General features: G+C 39.5%; 2 protein-coding genes across 3 annotated transcripts in view; one reads left to right on the plus strand and one right to left on the minus strand.

Moving 5' to 3' along the window:
- Nucleotides 1–7,489, minus strand: part of LOC126481543 (mitotic checkpoint protein BUB3) — a 74,228-nt gene extending 66,739 nt beyond the window's left edge. Inside the window, exons 1-2 of one of the 2 annotated variants that reach the window (XM_050105371.1) lie at nucleotides 7,334–7,489; nucleotides 6,899–7,102 (exon numbers count right to left, since the gene is read on the minus strand). In XM_050105371.1, the coding sequence (XP_049961328.1) occupies nucleotides 6,899–7,096 (198 nt within the window). In that variant the 5' untranslated portion in view covers nucleotides 7,097–7,102; nucleotides 7,334–7,489. The remainder of the gene's footprint in view (nucleotides 1–6,898; nucleotides 7,103–7,333) is intronic. The other variant, XM_050105372.1, reaches the window with a different exon arrangement.
- A 134-nt stretch (nucleotides 7,490–7,623) lies between these two features.
- The window catches only part of LOC126480929 (polycomb group RING finger protein 3), a 45,329-nt gene continuing 37,112 nt past the window's right edge, over nucleotides 7,624–15,840 (plus strand). Inside the window, exons 1-2 of the mRNA XM_050104341.1 lie at nucleotides 7,624–8,256; nucleotides 10,335–10,448. Of these exons, the coding sequence (XP_049960298.1) occupies nucleotides 10,337–10,448 (112 nt within the window). The 5' untranslated portion in view covers nucleotides 7,624–8,256; nucleotides 10,335–10,336. The remainder of the gene's footprint in view (nucleotides 8,257–10,334; nucleotides 10,449–15,840) is intronic.

The following is a 15,840-nucleotide window of genomic DNA, read 5'->3' on the forward strand; positions in this document are numbered from 1 at the left end:
CTGTCCTACACTCGTACTCTCTGCTGGAAGTATCACTTTGCCACGAAGAAAAATGATCCTAATCCTACTCCTAATGATCCGACTCCTCAAGACACCATCCAAATTGAACCCTGCCTGGAACAGTTCCGTCCTCCGTCACAGCGGGACCCACCTCCTCTTCCTCAAAATCACCCTCTCCAAACCTTCCAGGAATTTCTGACTTCCAGCCTCGCATCTCAATCCTTCTTAAAAAACCTTAATCCTACACCCAACATCACCACTGCTGAAGCCCAGGCTATCCGTGATCTGAAGGCTGACCGATCCATCGTCATTCTTCCGGCGGACAAGGGTTCCACGACCGTGGTACTTGATCGTCGGGAGTATGTGGCTGAGGGACTGCGTCAGCTTTCAGACAACACCACATACAAAGTTTGCCAAGGTAACCCCATTCCCGATGTCCAGGCGGAGCTTCAAGGAATCCTCAGAACCTTAGGCCCCCTACAAAATCTTTCACCTGACTCCATCAACCTCCTGACCCCACCGACACCCCGCACCCCTACCTTCTACCTACTTCCTAAAATTCACAAACCCAATCATCCCGGCCGCCCCATTGTAGCTGGTTACCAAGCCCCCACAGAACGTATCTCTGCCTACGTAGATCAACACCTTCAACCCATTACATGCAGTCTCCCATCCTTCATCAAGGACACCAACCACTTCCTTGAACGCCTGGAATCCTTACCCAATCTGTTACCCCCGGAAACCATCCTTGTAACCATTGATGCCACGTCCTTATACACAAATATTCCGCACGTCCAGGGCCTCGCTGCGATGGAGCATTTCCTTTCACGCCGATCACCTGCCACCCTACCTAAGACCTCTTTCCTCATCACCTTAGCCAGCTTCATCCTGACCCACAACTTCTTCACTTTTGAAGGCCAGACATACCAACAACTAAAGGGAACAGCCATGGGTACCAGGATGGCCCCCTCGTACGCCAACCTATTCATGGGTCGCTTAGAGGAAGCCTTCTTGGTTACCCAAGTCTGCCAACCCAAAGTTTGGTACAGATTTATTGATGACATCTTCATGATCTGGACTCACAGTGAAGAAGAACTCCAGAATTTCCTCTCCAACCTCAACTCCTTTTGTTCCATCAGTTTCACCTGGTCCTACTCCAAATCCCATGCCACTTTCCTTGACGTTGACCTCCACCTGTCCAATGGCCAACTTCACACGTCCGTCCACATCAAACCCACCAACAAGCAACAGTACCTCCATTATGACAGCTGCCACCCATTCCACATCAAACGGTCCCTTCCCTATAGCCTAGGTCTTCGTGGCAAACGAATCTGCTCCAGTCCGGAATCCCTGAATCATTACACCAACAACCTGAAAACAGCTTTCGCATCCCGCAACTACCCTCCCGACCTGGTACAGAAGCAAATAACCAGAGCCACTTCCTCGTCCCCTCAAACCCAGAATCCCCCACAGAAGAACCACAAAAGTGCCCCACTTGTGACAGGATACTTTCCGGGACTGGACCAGACTCTGAATGTGGCTCTCCAGCAGGGATACGACTTCCTCAAATCCTGCCCTGAAATGAGATCCATCCTTCATGAAATCCTCCCCACTCCTCCAAGAGTGTCTTTCCGCCGTCCACCTAACCTTCGTAACCTGTTAGTTCATCCCTATGAAATCCCCAAACCACCTTCCCTACCCTCTGGCTCCTATCCTTGTAACTGCCGCCGATGCAAAACCTGTCCCATGCACCCTCCCACCACCACCTACTCCAGTCCTGTAACCCGGAAGGTGTACACGATCAAAGGCAGAGCCACGTGTGAAAGCACCCACGTGATTTACCAACTGACCTGCCTACACTGTGACGCATTCTATGTGGGAATGACCAGCAACAAACTGTCCATTCGCATGAATGGACACAGGCAGACAGTGTTTGTTGGTAATGAGGATCACCCTGTGGCTAAACATGCCTTGGTGCACGGCCAGCACATCTTGGCACAGTGTTACACCGTCCGGGTTATCTGGATACTTCCCACCAACACCAACCTATCCGAACTCCGGAGATGGGAACTTGCCCTTCAGTATATCCTCTCTTCTCGTCATCCGCCAGGCCTCAATCTCCGCTAATTTCAAGTTGCCGCCACTCATACCTCACCTGTCTTTCAACAACTTCTTTGCCTCTACACTTCTGCCTCGACTGACATCTCTGCCCAAACTCTTTGTCTTTAAATATGTCTGCTTGTGTCTGTATGTGTGGATGGATATGTGCGTGTGTGCGAGTGTATACCTGTCCTTTTTTCCCCCTAAGGTAAGTCTTTCCGCTCCCGGGATTGGAATGACTCCTTACCCTCTCCTTTAAAACCCACTTCCTTTCGTCTTCCCCTCTCCTTCCCTCTTTCCTGATGAGGCAACAGTTTGTTGCGAAAGCTTGAATTTTGTGTGTATGTTTGTGTTTGTTTGTGTGTCTATCGACCTGCCAGCGCTTTTGTTCGGTAAGTCACCTCATCTTTGTTTTTATATATAATTTTTCCCACGTGGAAAATATATATATATATATATATATATATATATATATATATATATATATATATATATATATATATATATATAAAAATAAAAAAAGAAAGATGATGAAACTTACCAAACAAAAGCGCTGGCAGGTCGATAGACACACAAACAAACAAACACAAACATACACACAAAATTCTAGCTTTCGCAACCTATGGTTGCCTCGTCAGGAAAGAGGGAAGGAGAAGGAAAGACAAAAGGATATGGGTTTTAAGGGAGAGGGTAAGGAGTCATTCCAATCCCGGGAGCGGAAAGACTTACCTTAGGGGGAAAAAAGGACAGGTATACACTCGCACACACACACATATCCATCCAAACATACACAGACACAAGCAGACATTTGTAAAGGCAAAGAGTTTGGGCAGAGATGTCAGTTCCGACATATGTCTGCTTGTGTCTGTATGTGTGGATGGATATGTGCGTGTGTGCGAGTGTATACCTGTCCTTTTTTCCCCCTAAGGTAGGTCTTTCCGCTCCCGGGATTGGAATGACTCCTTACCCTCTCCCTTAAAACGCACTTCCTTTCGTCTTCCCCTCTCCTTCCCTCTTTCCTGATGAGGCAACAGTTTGTTGCGAAAGCTTGAATTTTGTGTGTATGTTTGTGTTTGTTTGTGTGTCTATCGACCTGCCAACGTTTTTGTTCGGTAAGTCACCTCATCTTTGTTTTTATATATAACAACCTATGTGTTAGACATACTGATGGGCGCTTAGAAATTTTTCCCGAGGGTGGGGTGCTCAGTTTTGAGACATGCTGTGCTATAAGAACTAAATTGAATAGGCGACACAAAAATCATATTACATCACAGACAATTGAAGTTATTAACTTAATGTACGCATAAAAGATTTCCAGAATTCAGGAGGCAAGTACACCCTATTACCTCCCTTGCTGTCGTTTAGGGTTATATTATTGTTACATCACTACAACTTGAACTCTTGAGTCACTTTAAAGTGTAAAGCATTACAAGTGTTCAAGTTTTTGGTAATCATCATCATGTTTAAGTCATGTTTCTTTTATTTCAAGTTTTACTGGTCTCAGACACCACAGTTCCACTCCGAAGATATTGACAGAAGTCTAAGTAGTCAATGATAAGTTAAGCTTTCACCACTGAATTGAGAGATGTGGAAAAAGCATGAAGGAGGATTTTGTCCCCACTCTGAGGAGGGAAATAAAAGGGGGAATATTGTCTGTCTGCTGTACAATGAAGCCACTTGAGACATGCATGCACACTGATGATAATCAGCTATGGTATAAATTACACACGGAAGTAACAGGCTTATATGAAAGCATATCAGAGTTGTTCGTGTTCAAACACACTCGTTATGCTGTTTACTTTTCAGCTGACACACAACACGAGTTCGACATGCTACGGCTGTCAGATCACTAGAGTTGGCAGCAGTCGTAAACATAAGACAGTTGACACAAAGTGTACAGATGTTTACCGATAACAAACACTCACTGCAGCCAAACTCTGTAATGTAACAGTTATTGTAAGTGCTCAACAACGAAAATTTAATCTCATATTCATTATAAATTAATAATCGCCATATTTTAACATGAGCAACTTCAAATTTCATGACTTATGGGGGAGGTGGAGTGGGTGGAAGTCGTGCAGCGAAATGATGCATTTATCATCCCCAAAGGGGAGTAGATGGTTGTACCATTCCTGAGTGTTGGCCTATCTTGGGCAGTAACCTACTGCTCTAAAGCGACAGACAATTTGGGGGAGAGTTCAGATAATTATATTTGTCATAAGCCCACAACACAAGCTGATGAGGTCACCTGAAAATGTGAGATTAATATGCACTTGTTAGTTGGTGCAACTAATATATAGGCAACTCCAGCCTTACATTTACTCAAGGAACACAACATCAAAACACACTGAGTGAAGTTTATGTCCATAAAGTTCCAAAAATGTAGTAGTTGCTAGACAGCTACACACTTCTAAGGAAAAGATTACAGAGGGTTCTCAAATGGATAGAAAGTCTTTCAACAGTGTCAACATTTCTTGAGGAATCAGCCCCTAAAGTTTGAATATTTTGGCCTGTTGGTGTTTTGTCGGCACTTATGCAGTTTAGCAGGTACGGAAAAAATTTATCAATTTTTTTCAAAATTTGATCGATTATAGTCAAATTTGATACGCTGATTACGAATATGATATTTATATTCCCCCCAGTCAATTATTTACATCAAAAAAATTGTTTTAAATTATTTAAAAAAATTTTTATTTTTCAATATTTTGTCGATATAGTGAATTCTGATGCGCTGATTTCGAATATAACATCCATTTTCATTTTCCCTTGACCGTCGGCGATATCTTCTGCCCGATAAGCGCGGCGCTGCCGATGACGCAACATTGCGTAATACACTAACTAATCAGTATTTTCAAATCATAGGCGGCCGCTGCCGCGGCCGCATTCCAAAAAAATAACTCCCAACCTAACCTCAAGTGGGCTACGCTACAGATCACTTTATTTATGAAAATACAAAGTACAATCACCAACAAACTTTACATATTCACCCACAAAGCTCTCCAAGCCAGATACATTTGGAATGAAAAATTTTTTTCCGTACCTGCTAAACTGCATAAATTGTTCGGCACTTATGCAGTTTAGCCAAATTTGACTATAATCGATCAAATTTTGAAAAAAATTGATAAATTTTTTCCGTACCTGCTAAACTGCATAAGTGCCGTTTTGTCTCTGGTTACTTCTAACTTAAGTGGTCACACAATAATTAGCTTATGTATGATAGTAGCTCCATCAGAAATCTTTATTTTGGTGACAAGATTGCTCTGTGGCTTAGCTTGAGGTCTAGGTTCAGTGACCATGAAAGAAAGGTTGGACAGACTAGTACTGTAGCCAGATGTCTACAATCACACCAAATTTAACAACTTTCGTTTTAAAAACTAAAACTGCATGGTAAATTCAGAAAAGCTGGATTAGACGATACACAAATCCCCAAGAGTATTTTGATAGATATTAAGCATATATCTCATACATAAAATAAGGAAAATGCTTGGGAACACTATGTAGCATTTTCCAATACTACATGAACCAATACTGCAATGGCAACAGTGAACGATGTGGCAACCTACCATACCTGTTTCTCTGTAGTAGAATAAGTGGTGGTTGCTGATCTGTAGTGTAGCCCGAGGTTTAGGTTAGGTTGAAACATGATAATCTGGATGCAAGTTGGCGAAGCCAATAAACGTGAAAGCCAAATAAGGTTGTGGTGAAGGACTGACCTGTAGCGAAGTCTAATGTTTAAGCCACTGCCATATTTAAACATGCCCTTCCATGTTTAATGTACTTTTCACTGTGAAAACTAAAACTGCAAGGTAAATTCCAAAACCTATAAATAACCAATAAGTCTCCACCGTCTATTTCCATGCATATTATGCACATATAATACAGCTCCAGCCTTATATTTAGCTCAAGTAACACAACATCAAAACTACTAACAAAACAAAAATCCCCATAACATTTGAATACAGCATTAATACTGTTGCGAAGCAATATGAGCCTATAAGGACCATGAAGATTAGATATTTTTCGAGTTATGCAGAGGCATATATTTTATTCTCACACCATTTGTAAGCGGAACAGATAAGAAATAACTAACAATGGTGCAAGGTATATCTGTGATATGCCATGTGATGGCTTGCAGAGTATGTATGTAGATATAACTTTTACACTGTTCTTAGTCTACTGCAGACCACTACTTGAAACTACAGTTATATTTATAAGCAGGCCTACCTGATTTGAAGCACAAAAATGGTTAGGATCTAGTCAAGAGAAACAGTAAGGGACAGAGAGCTCGCTCTCCCACAAACTGATCCTCTTCCCAATGCAATCTAACTCCACAACTATGCTCATCACATCCCATTGCTCTCGAGAAGAAGAAAATGCAGTACTTTCTGGTACGATGACGCAAACATCAGACTACTGGTTTACAGTAAAAGCCAGGGCCAACAATGCAGCATCTGTGTAGCATCACTCACTACCATTTAATTTTACTACAAAGAATTTACACGAGAAGTGTATGGCCATAGCTGGTTACCTTTATCTACGTACAAAAATTACTGTAGGCCTACACCCACATTACTTGTATATGATGTTGGACCAATCTCAATCATACACGTTTTGCTGCTACAAAATGTATACATATTACACAACAGCTGGTTGCACATGCAAAATGTTTCCCCCTGTAGTAAATAATTGTGAATAAAAACATTTAACACCATTATTGTAACAAGAATCAAAACACTTCCAACAATTTTACAGGAGTATGCATTGTAAGATGTGCACTATACTATCGGCGCTGTCTCACCTGAAAGCAAACATCGAGTACGGCATTGTCATGTGAATATTTCAACCTCATAGTATTGGTTATAACGTCGTAAAGACGGACCGTTGAATCCCATGACGATACGAGTAAAAACTGCGCTGAATTTGGTCCAAACTTGACTGAAGAAATGGCATCTTCTGGAGGGGTCTTCAGTTTGAATTCCGTTCGGGATTCTGTCATTTTTCCCTGAGAAAAAATTCATGAACTAAGAAGAAATACGTATATTAAACGTTCAACCACAAGTGTTTTTGCATGGAAACTTTCAAAATAGGCCTTTACAGCTGAGACACAACTGACAAATAATAAATAAAAGATACAAACCGTTAGCACACTAAATAAGTCGCTCGTTTAACAACTAAATAAGGTCACATTATTACACTTTAACCGGCAATGGTACGTTCCCACATTACTAATTACCTTAAATCGTTTTTGTACCTGCAGAATATCTCAAAACGCCGGGGTACGTTCACAATACAATGCTTTCGTTTTATAGATACATACATTCAATACGTACTTAAGATCTTCCCCTCACTCTTCGTTCACAATATCAACAAATTCGAAATCGAATGGCAAATATCTCTGGTCACCGATATCCTACATTTCCAGAGATCATTATTTTGTAATGAACCAGGTCTACCCTCCATTAATGTACTATACTATATGAACATTGGTGTTTCCATAGATGATACTTATAAAAATGTTGATGGTGACAATACGGGTTCAAAGATATTACTTTGTAAACTATGATGTTTGTGTTGTATAACTGAGGTTTAAAGGAACTGTAGTGAACATTATTTAGCGGTGCAAGCGGCGTTTTGATTCGTAATCGCTGTTGACACCACCAACACCTATTAGTGCAACGCTTTACGTTTTTTCCAGGATTATACAATTGTCCTCCCATGACGGTGGTATGGTTGAGGAAATATGCGGCTATTGTGTACTCTGATGCTTCTCTGTGTTAATTCAGAGCGGATTGGACAATTATTTTCGAATGATTATGAAGAAGGAGTCTCATCATGAATCTCATAAAAGTTTCGTTCGTTGCGTGAACCAGTGTGCTATATACATGAAAATAATACAGTACATTGCTTTCATCGTGTAGCTTGTTCTCTGAGTGCTGTGACCATTATGTGATTTTATTGCAGCAAATGCTGTATAAGAATCACCAGTACATTTCATTTAACAATGCTATAGACCAATGGAGGCCACTGCAGTGGGTGAATAAGGATACAGTCCCGTCAACTGTTTGAAATGTGTGCCATTTCAGTGTTGATTCTTTCTATGTACATAAATAACCACTCTACTGGAATGACCACTGTGTAATCCCATACACACTTAAGGTAAGTTGTTTCATACTATAGTTCAAGAAATTATGAGTGTAGGTAGTGTTTCCTATGCCTTTCACCTGTGTTGCTGTTGTAATTCCAGAAAAATTTCTCTTATACACTAATCTGGCCATCGAAATAAAAATATTTGTAAAATGAAGACTTGAACCCAGAAATAACCCTCAGAAAATACTTCTACATGAGGAAGCCAAACATTTGTTCAAAGATCTCGGTCTGACACACATTTTTATCTTGTCTGTGTTGTGATAGAAAGATGGTGACAGGATTCCTGATAGGGTATCTCACCCATTGGTCCCTTCTGATAATTCTTTCTCTTTCTTTTCAGTCCTTTTTATAATCATCTTTGTTGTATAAGTAACTTGCCCATTTAATTTTGAGCAATTGTAGATTAAGAAATAATATTGTCGTAGTTGAACATACTTAAGTGTAGTTGAGCTAAATTTCCAAGTTGTGATAAAGGTGGGTTATATTTTTGTGGCTTTCCATTAGATAATTCTCTTGTGAACTTACATTTTCCAATCCGTAAGGTGCATATAAAAAGTTTTATAAAAGTAGATGGTGAATATGCTGAAAGATATGGTTACCTGTATTGAATTAATGTTAAAAACTCGTCATTGAACCTAATGAAATCAGAGTTAAATGATATTGATATGTGTTCTAAATTCTGGCTGTATCAGCAGTGTAACAGCAACCATAACTATTGATACGAAAAAAACCACCTACAACTAGAAAAAACTAAACCAAGATTACAATACCTCAAAAATTCAAACATTCCTATGTAAATTAAAACACATTCAGTACACAATAAATACACAAAACATTACAACTCGAGAAAAATAGACCCCAAAAACCAATTACTTAACCACCAACAAATGTAGGCGCTGCAAAGTAGGACAGCCATCCCAAACACACACACACACACACACACACACACACACACACACAGGACACCATCAAACACAACAAGCCGACGTCTACGAACACAACCAACTCATAAACTCCGCGCTGTAATGACGTCACACACCACAACACCCTTATGTCATGAGTCAAAGCAGAAGGGTGGAATCGGACCCTGAAAATTGGTAGTTTAATGCAAATTATCTTGGGGGCATACTGAATCCACATCAAGGTATGTAGCTATATACAACTCAGCACCTTGCAGGAAATTACAGAGACTTCTTTCTGTGCTCTTTGCTTCTTTATTTTTAAGGAAAGGCTATACGGTCTGAGTAGCTACTCTGTCAGTGATGATGAATTTCAAAAATGTGTTTTAAGAACACAGAGATATATTGCTATTGAGCACCTTCGTACTTTTACATGAGAAGTTTCTTCCTCTGTAAACTTATTTTTAAAGTGCAGAAGCCCGTTTAGTGCTACACCAATATTGATGCCTATCCTGTCTGCCACATAGACAAGATTGAAGAAACAGGTTATTAAGACAGACTGTTGGGTTCTGTACCTGTGGAGAGAAAGATGACATGCTTTTCTTCAGCTTTAGATAAAAGAAAAATTTAGCTAACATCATCATGGACAAGTTATTTCTGAAACCCATTTGAGCAAAGTGCGTGTCTGTTAGTGAGGAGAGCACTGTGCCATATTATGCTTCATAGTCAAATTGTTACATCAAATTAAAAGTAGAACATTAATTTTTTTTAAAAAAATTGTGATTTCCTTCTACTGAGTAGATGGTTCCAAAACGACCTCTGTTCTTTCAGGCAAGTACCGCAGTTATTTGGGTTATAAAGTTGAATTTTTTCCAAGCAGTGAGTTTCATTATGAGTTTACTAAAAATAGGCATAAACATTCATCGAATTTATAAAATGTTGTGGGTTTGTTGATGGTATTGATTTCACTGCCTCTTAGTTGTTTTCTTTTTGTCTTTTTTTTCTCATAGTGAGTAACATCTATTGGTATCAAAAATTTGAATTTTTTTTAAATTTATTTTTATATACATACAGTATCATATGTAGTTATGCTACTATGGAATATGGCTTTTCTGTCATTTTGATATTGATGTAGCCTCCTGCTTTTTACATTCCATTTTGTAATTTATATATGGTTTTCTTTTGCAGTCATGACAATGGAGAGGCGTATAAAGTTAAAAACTCTTAACAGCCACATTACATGCAAGATCTGCCGTGGTTATTTGATAGATGCAACAACAGTTACGGAATGCTTACATACCTGTGAGTACAATATGCTAATGAAATACTGACACTTACTTTAAGTTAGTTCTTAAGATTCTAATATCTAAAATTTTAAATATCCATGTTAAAGAAATATTTTTGTTACACCTTAACTTTATATAGGCACTAATGATTTAGAGAAAGTTGTCAAAGGAAATTGTTAGTGTCGTCTTTAAAGAAACAGTCTTGACATTTGGCTTAAGTAGTTTAGGAAAAACCACTTATACCTGAATGATTAGACAGTGTTTTGATCATCAATCATGCCAAATATGCATCCAGTATCAACAGCTGTAGATTGGTTGGAACTACTGACACAAGATGTTTGCTGTGACCTGTACTGTAGTGATGTTGTGGTATGTGATGTTACACATGCTGAATTAGAGATTTAACAGAACACTGACACTATTTATTTTGTTTTTGTATCATTTTATGGAATGTACGTTGGGTTGACAGACTGATGTGTAGTGTAGCTCAAGGTCTAGATCAGGTTGGAAGATACTGTTGGGTTGTGAGTTGTCAAAGCCTTTTGGTGTGATGTCATGAGAAAAATCATCACTTATGCCGAGCTCATTTGTCCTTTTCTTGCGCAATATCCTGTGAACCATTGATCGAGTGCACAGGAAGATTCCATATTCCTAGATTTCCAGAAAGTATTGACACATTATCATACTGCCAACTGTGAGTACAGATCTGAGCATATGTGAGTGGCTCGAAAACTTTTCAAAAAATAAAACCCAATACATTTTCCTGGATGGCAAGTGTTCATCAGAGACAAGGATATCATGAGGGATGAATGGCAGCTTGCTGTAATTATGATAAAAATCTACTCTACTGGAGGAGAAACAATTCTGTAACAGTCGAACACAATATTAAGGTATGCTCTTGATATAACCACATCAATTAAATGTTTAGACGTAATGATGCAAATCAGTATGAAATGGAATAAACACGTAAGGTTGGTTGGAAGGAGGGTGAGTCACTGACTTCGGCTAATTGGTATAATTATAGAAAGATGTAGCTCATCCATAAAAGTGTGGGGTCAACAGAAGCGTCCGATCCCACGCGTCGGCTTTGACCCGTGACGTAAGGGTGTTGTCGTGTGTGACGTCATGACGGCGCGGAGTTTGGTTTGAGTGTGGCTGTCTCCAGTTCTGTTTTATCTTATTTTGTTTACTTTTCTGATCTGTTCGTTCTATCCCGTGAGATTTTTTTTTTTTTTTTTTAAAGACAAAAAACACTAATCAGCTACTGAAGCATCTTTATCGTTTATGGGTTGCAGGGGTTACGACCCCTGGGGAGGTGGGTGGGTATTCATGCATGGCTGTCTTCACTTACACGTTGTAGCTACGCAACGCGTCTAAATTTGTTTATATTTAGTTTGCCCCCCACCCAAAACACCCCATTTCCCGCGCTTGTCTTGTTAGTGTCATTAGGCTTCTTGTGGAAAGTGTGTGTGTTTGTTTTTGTTTCCGTCATATTTGTGACGTCATGGGTCAAAGCAGACGGGCGGGATCGGACGCTTCCGTATTTCCAAAGTGTGTGTATAGAATGCTTGTTTGACCCATTCTTGAGTATTCTCAAGTTTTTGGGATCCCCACCAGGATTGATAAAGGAAAACATTAAAGCAGTTCAGGGGCATACTGCTAGATTTATTATCTGTAGGTTTGATCAACACATGAGTATTACAGAAATGCGCTTTGAACTGAAGTGGGACTTTCTGGAGGCAGGGGAGAAGACATTCTTTTCATGAAATACTATTGAAAAAGTTTGTAGACACAGTATTTGTGACAGACTGTGGAATGATTCTACTACCAACAATGTGTATCTCGCATAAGGACCGCAAAGACAAGGTAAGAAAAATAACAGCTCTTACAGTAACATTTAAACGGTCATATTTCCGTCACTTCCTTTGGATAGTGAATAGGAAGGGGAATGACTAGCAGTGGTATAAGGTACCACCACAGTGCACTTATGGTGGCTTGCAGAATAAGTGTATGGATATAGATCTATAATTCATGTTATGGTGCTTATTGGGCTTCAATTGGTAATTCATATCTGCCATTTTGATGAGGTCATGGGTTGAAGCAGACAAATGGTTCCAGAATGAGATGTTCATTCTGCAGTGGAGTGTGCGCTGATATGAAATTTCCTGGCAGATTAAAACTGTGTGCAGGACCGAGACTCGAACTCGGGACCTTTGCCTTTCGCGGGCAAGTGCTCTACCAACTGAGCTACCCAAGCACGACTCACACCCCGTCCTCACAGCTTTACTTCTGCCAGGTCCCGAGGTTGAGTCTCGGTCCAGCACACAGTTTTAATCTGCCAGGAAGTTTCAGACAAATGGTATTTGCAGGTTCGTTATTTGCATCGCTATGCCACCTATGTCGTTGAGGTGTTGCACCATTAAAAATAAATAAATAAAATAAAATGGTAGTGTTATACACACACTTTCACAATGTACGGTGACATTATTCAGTTTCCACAAGACTCTAGTATTATCTACATGTTGTCAAAGTAATGGAAAAACAATTTATACAGTAGAATAAACATACATAAATATCAGCAATCACAGACCCTGAGGATCATGCACCAACATCACAGTGTGCCTCTACAGATGGTGATCTTGTGCACTTTGTATCCAGTTCTCACGGAAACCCAGCTGCTGGATGCCATTCTGTAGTTCATCCTCTGATCGCTTTCTTGGTCTTCGAATTGGATGGGTTCGAATAGGTGGTCTCGTAAACACGGTTTTGGCCTGTCTGGTGTCTAGCCTCCTGGCAATGTGTACTGCCAGGCTTATTCGCCATGCTTTCATTTCCTGCACAATGTTTGGTTGTTTCATCGGGTCATAAAGTGCCTGGTTCTTTTTATGTCTCCATGTGTTCTCTTCGGGAATTGGTCCAAAGATCTTTCTCATTATTTTACATTCAAAGATAAACAGGTTCTCTTCATCTCTCCCTTTTTTTTTTTGTAAGGTTTCTGTCTTCTATAACGACACTGGTGCTATTGGTACACTATAGGCTTCAAGTTTGGTAACTGACAGATTTTTTGATGACACTATCTGCTTCAGACTGAAATAAGTTATAGATCCATTGTCAATACATAAATTAATTCTTTGTTTTAGATTATTATGCCAGTTGAACCAAGTGCCAAGGTATTAAAAATTTTCGACTTTGGCTATGTTCCATATTCCTCCCTGTAATGGGGTATTACTTAGGGCTTCTCTGGATACTTCTGTTATTTCACTCTTCTCCGCACTAATCCTTAGTCCAATTTTTGTGTCTTCTCTTCCTCTGAGCCTGCTATGGCTGCAATGTCATCTGCATATCCTAATAACAGTGTTCTACAATTCAGCCATTCAGCTTCAGCCCTTTGCCTTCTCTTTTCATTTCCCAAATCACTTTCTCCTGTACAAAATTAGAAAGCAGTGGTGAAATGGCATTACCTTGTCTCACAGCTGTTGTGATGCTGGATTCCTTGGATAGCTCCCTCTGCTATTTCACCTTGGTTTTTGTGTTCGCTTCACCAAATTAACTAACATCCTTGGTATACCAGGACCCTCAGGATGTTACACATAATTAGCCTGTGTATACTATAACAAGCCTTTGAGAAATCTAGAAATGTTACCAGGAATCGATGATCAAATTCCTAGCACTTCTCCCAGATTTGTCTCTTGGTGAAAATTTGATCCATGATTGGTCTTCCTGTCTGAAAACCTTCCTGGTACGCATCTTCAGCAAATGGCATGAGCTTTTCAAGAACTATTGGTGATAGTATTTTGTATGGTAGGCTTAGCTGAGAACTAACTTTGTAATTACTAAAATTTGTTTTACTGCTCTTTTGTGCAGTGGGTTGTTAGTAGCTGACTTCACTCTTACGACCTCCTCTTTTCTCTTACTTCACTTATGAGGTAGTGTACCACTGTCTGGAGTGTTTTGCCTGCTGCCTTAAACATCTCTGTCATTATCCTATCTTCTCCTGGTGCTTTATTGTTCTCCAATTCCCTAATTGCTCCTTCAATGTCCTATTGAGTCACTTTAATTTATTCATCCTCTGCACTGTCTACAATTCAGCAACTCTTCAAAATATTTCCGTCCTTGTCATTAATAACCAATGCCTCATTTCTATGACCATTCCTCACATGCAGGGATAAAGTACTGGATTCAAATTCATGGTATTAAAACTTGAGCATTAGAATTAGAGGTAATACTATTGGATTCTGTACATGCATCTGTTTCAGCTGGCAGTGTAATACTACTCACCACAGGTGAGCCAGCAGTTGTGTTCAAGTTGGCAGACTTGCTATTATCAGTTTGAATATTCACATTTACAGTATTTAGTCTGTGCCATTTTCTGCAATTGCTGGAAAGTTGCAACTGTAATAAGGGAAAATAACTTTCCAAAACCTTATCACTTTTACATAAAACAACTGAAAATATTTCAGAGGTTATGTCTGCTGCTCGTTAATGTGTGTAGCAAAAAGTATCTTGGGTAACAGATACTGATCACACTAACCTGTGGCATGTGCTTAACTACAGTTGTACACCATCATGCTGAATTTCTACAGATTGTAACTTTAAATACAAAAAAATCTAAAAGATCTGACTAATTAAGGGAAAAAAGAGGTCTTAATGCGTAGGAAATTTATTACTACTGAAGTGGATTTACTGATTTTAAAAGCATTAAGTGATTCTGATCTCTTTACCTGTTGCTGTATGTAGCAACAATTGTTATGCTAGTAAATTTGTAACTCTTTGATATTGAATTCTTTTCTATTCAGACTTTCTGGTATTTTAGAGAGTTGAGTGCTTGCATGTAACAGAAAGGAACAAAAATATTACAGCATATACATCATAAAAATAAAGTCCTGTTACAGCCATAGCATAACTCTCCCTCTCCAACTGAGATGAAGAGTTACATTGCTGAAGGAAATTATTTGAGGAAGAAGATTTGTCGACTCGTACTTTGTTGCCAGGATAACAAGCTCGCAAGGTCTAATTCACGACTGCGTTAATATTAATTATTAGACGTGTGCAATAGTAGTACAAGTACAAGTTTATATGCCAACTAGCTCTGCAGATGACGAAAAAATTTATGAAATGTATGATGAGATAAAAGAAATTATTCAGATAATGAAAGGAGATGAAAATTTAACAGTCATGGGTGATTGGAATTCAGTAGTAGGAAAAGGGAGAGAGGAAATGTAGTAGGTGAATATGGATTGGGGATAAGAAATGAAAGAGGAAGAATTTTGCACAGAGCATAACTTAATCATAGCTAACACTTGGTTTAAGAATCATGAAAGAAGGTTGTATACATGGAAGAAGCCTGGAGATACTGACAGGTTTCAGATAACTGAAGAAACTGCGAAAAGGTGGGAATTTAAGGAGAT

Source organism: Schistocerca serialis, chromosome 5, assembly GCF_023864345.2.
Source record: "Schistocerca serialis cubense isolate TAMUIC-IGC-003099 chromosome 5, iqSchSeri2.2, whole genome shotgun sequence".
Taxonomy (NCBI): domain Eukaryota; kingdom Metazoa; phylum Arthropoda; class Insecta; order Orthoptera; family Acrididae; genus Schistocerca; species Schistocerca serialis.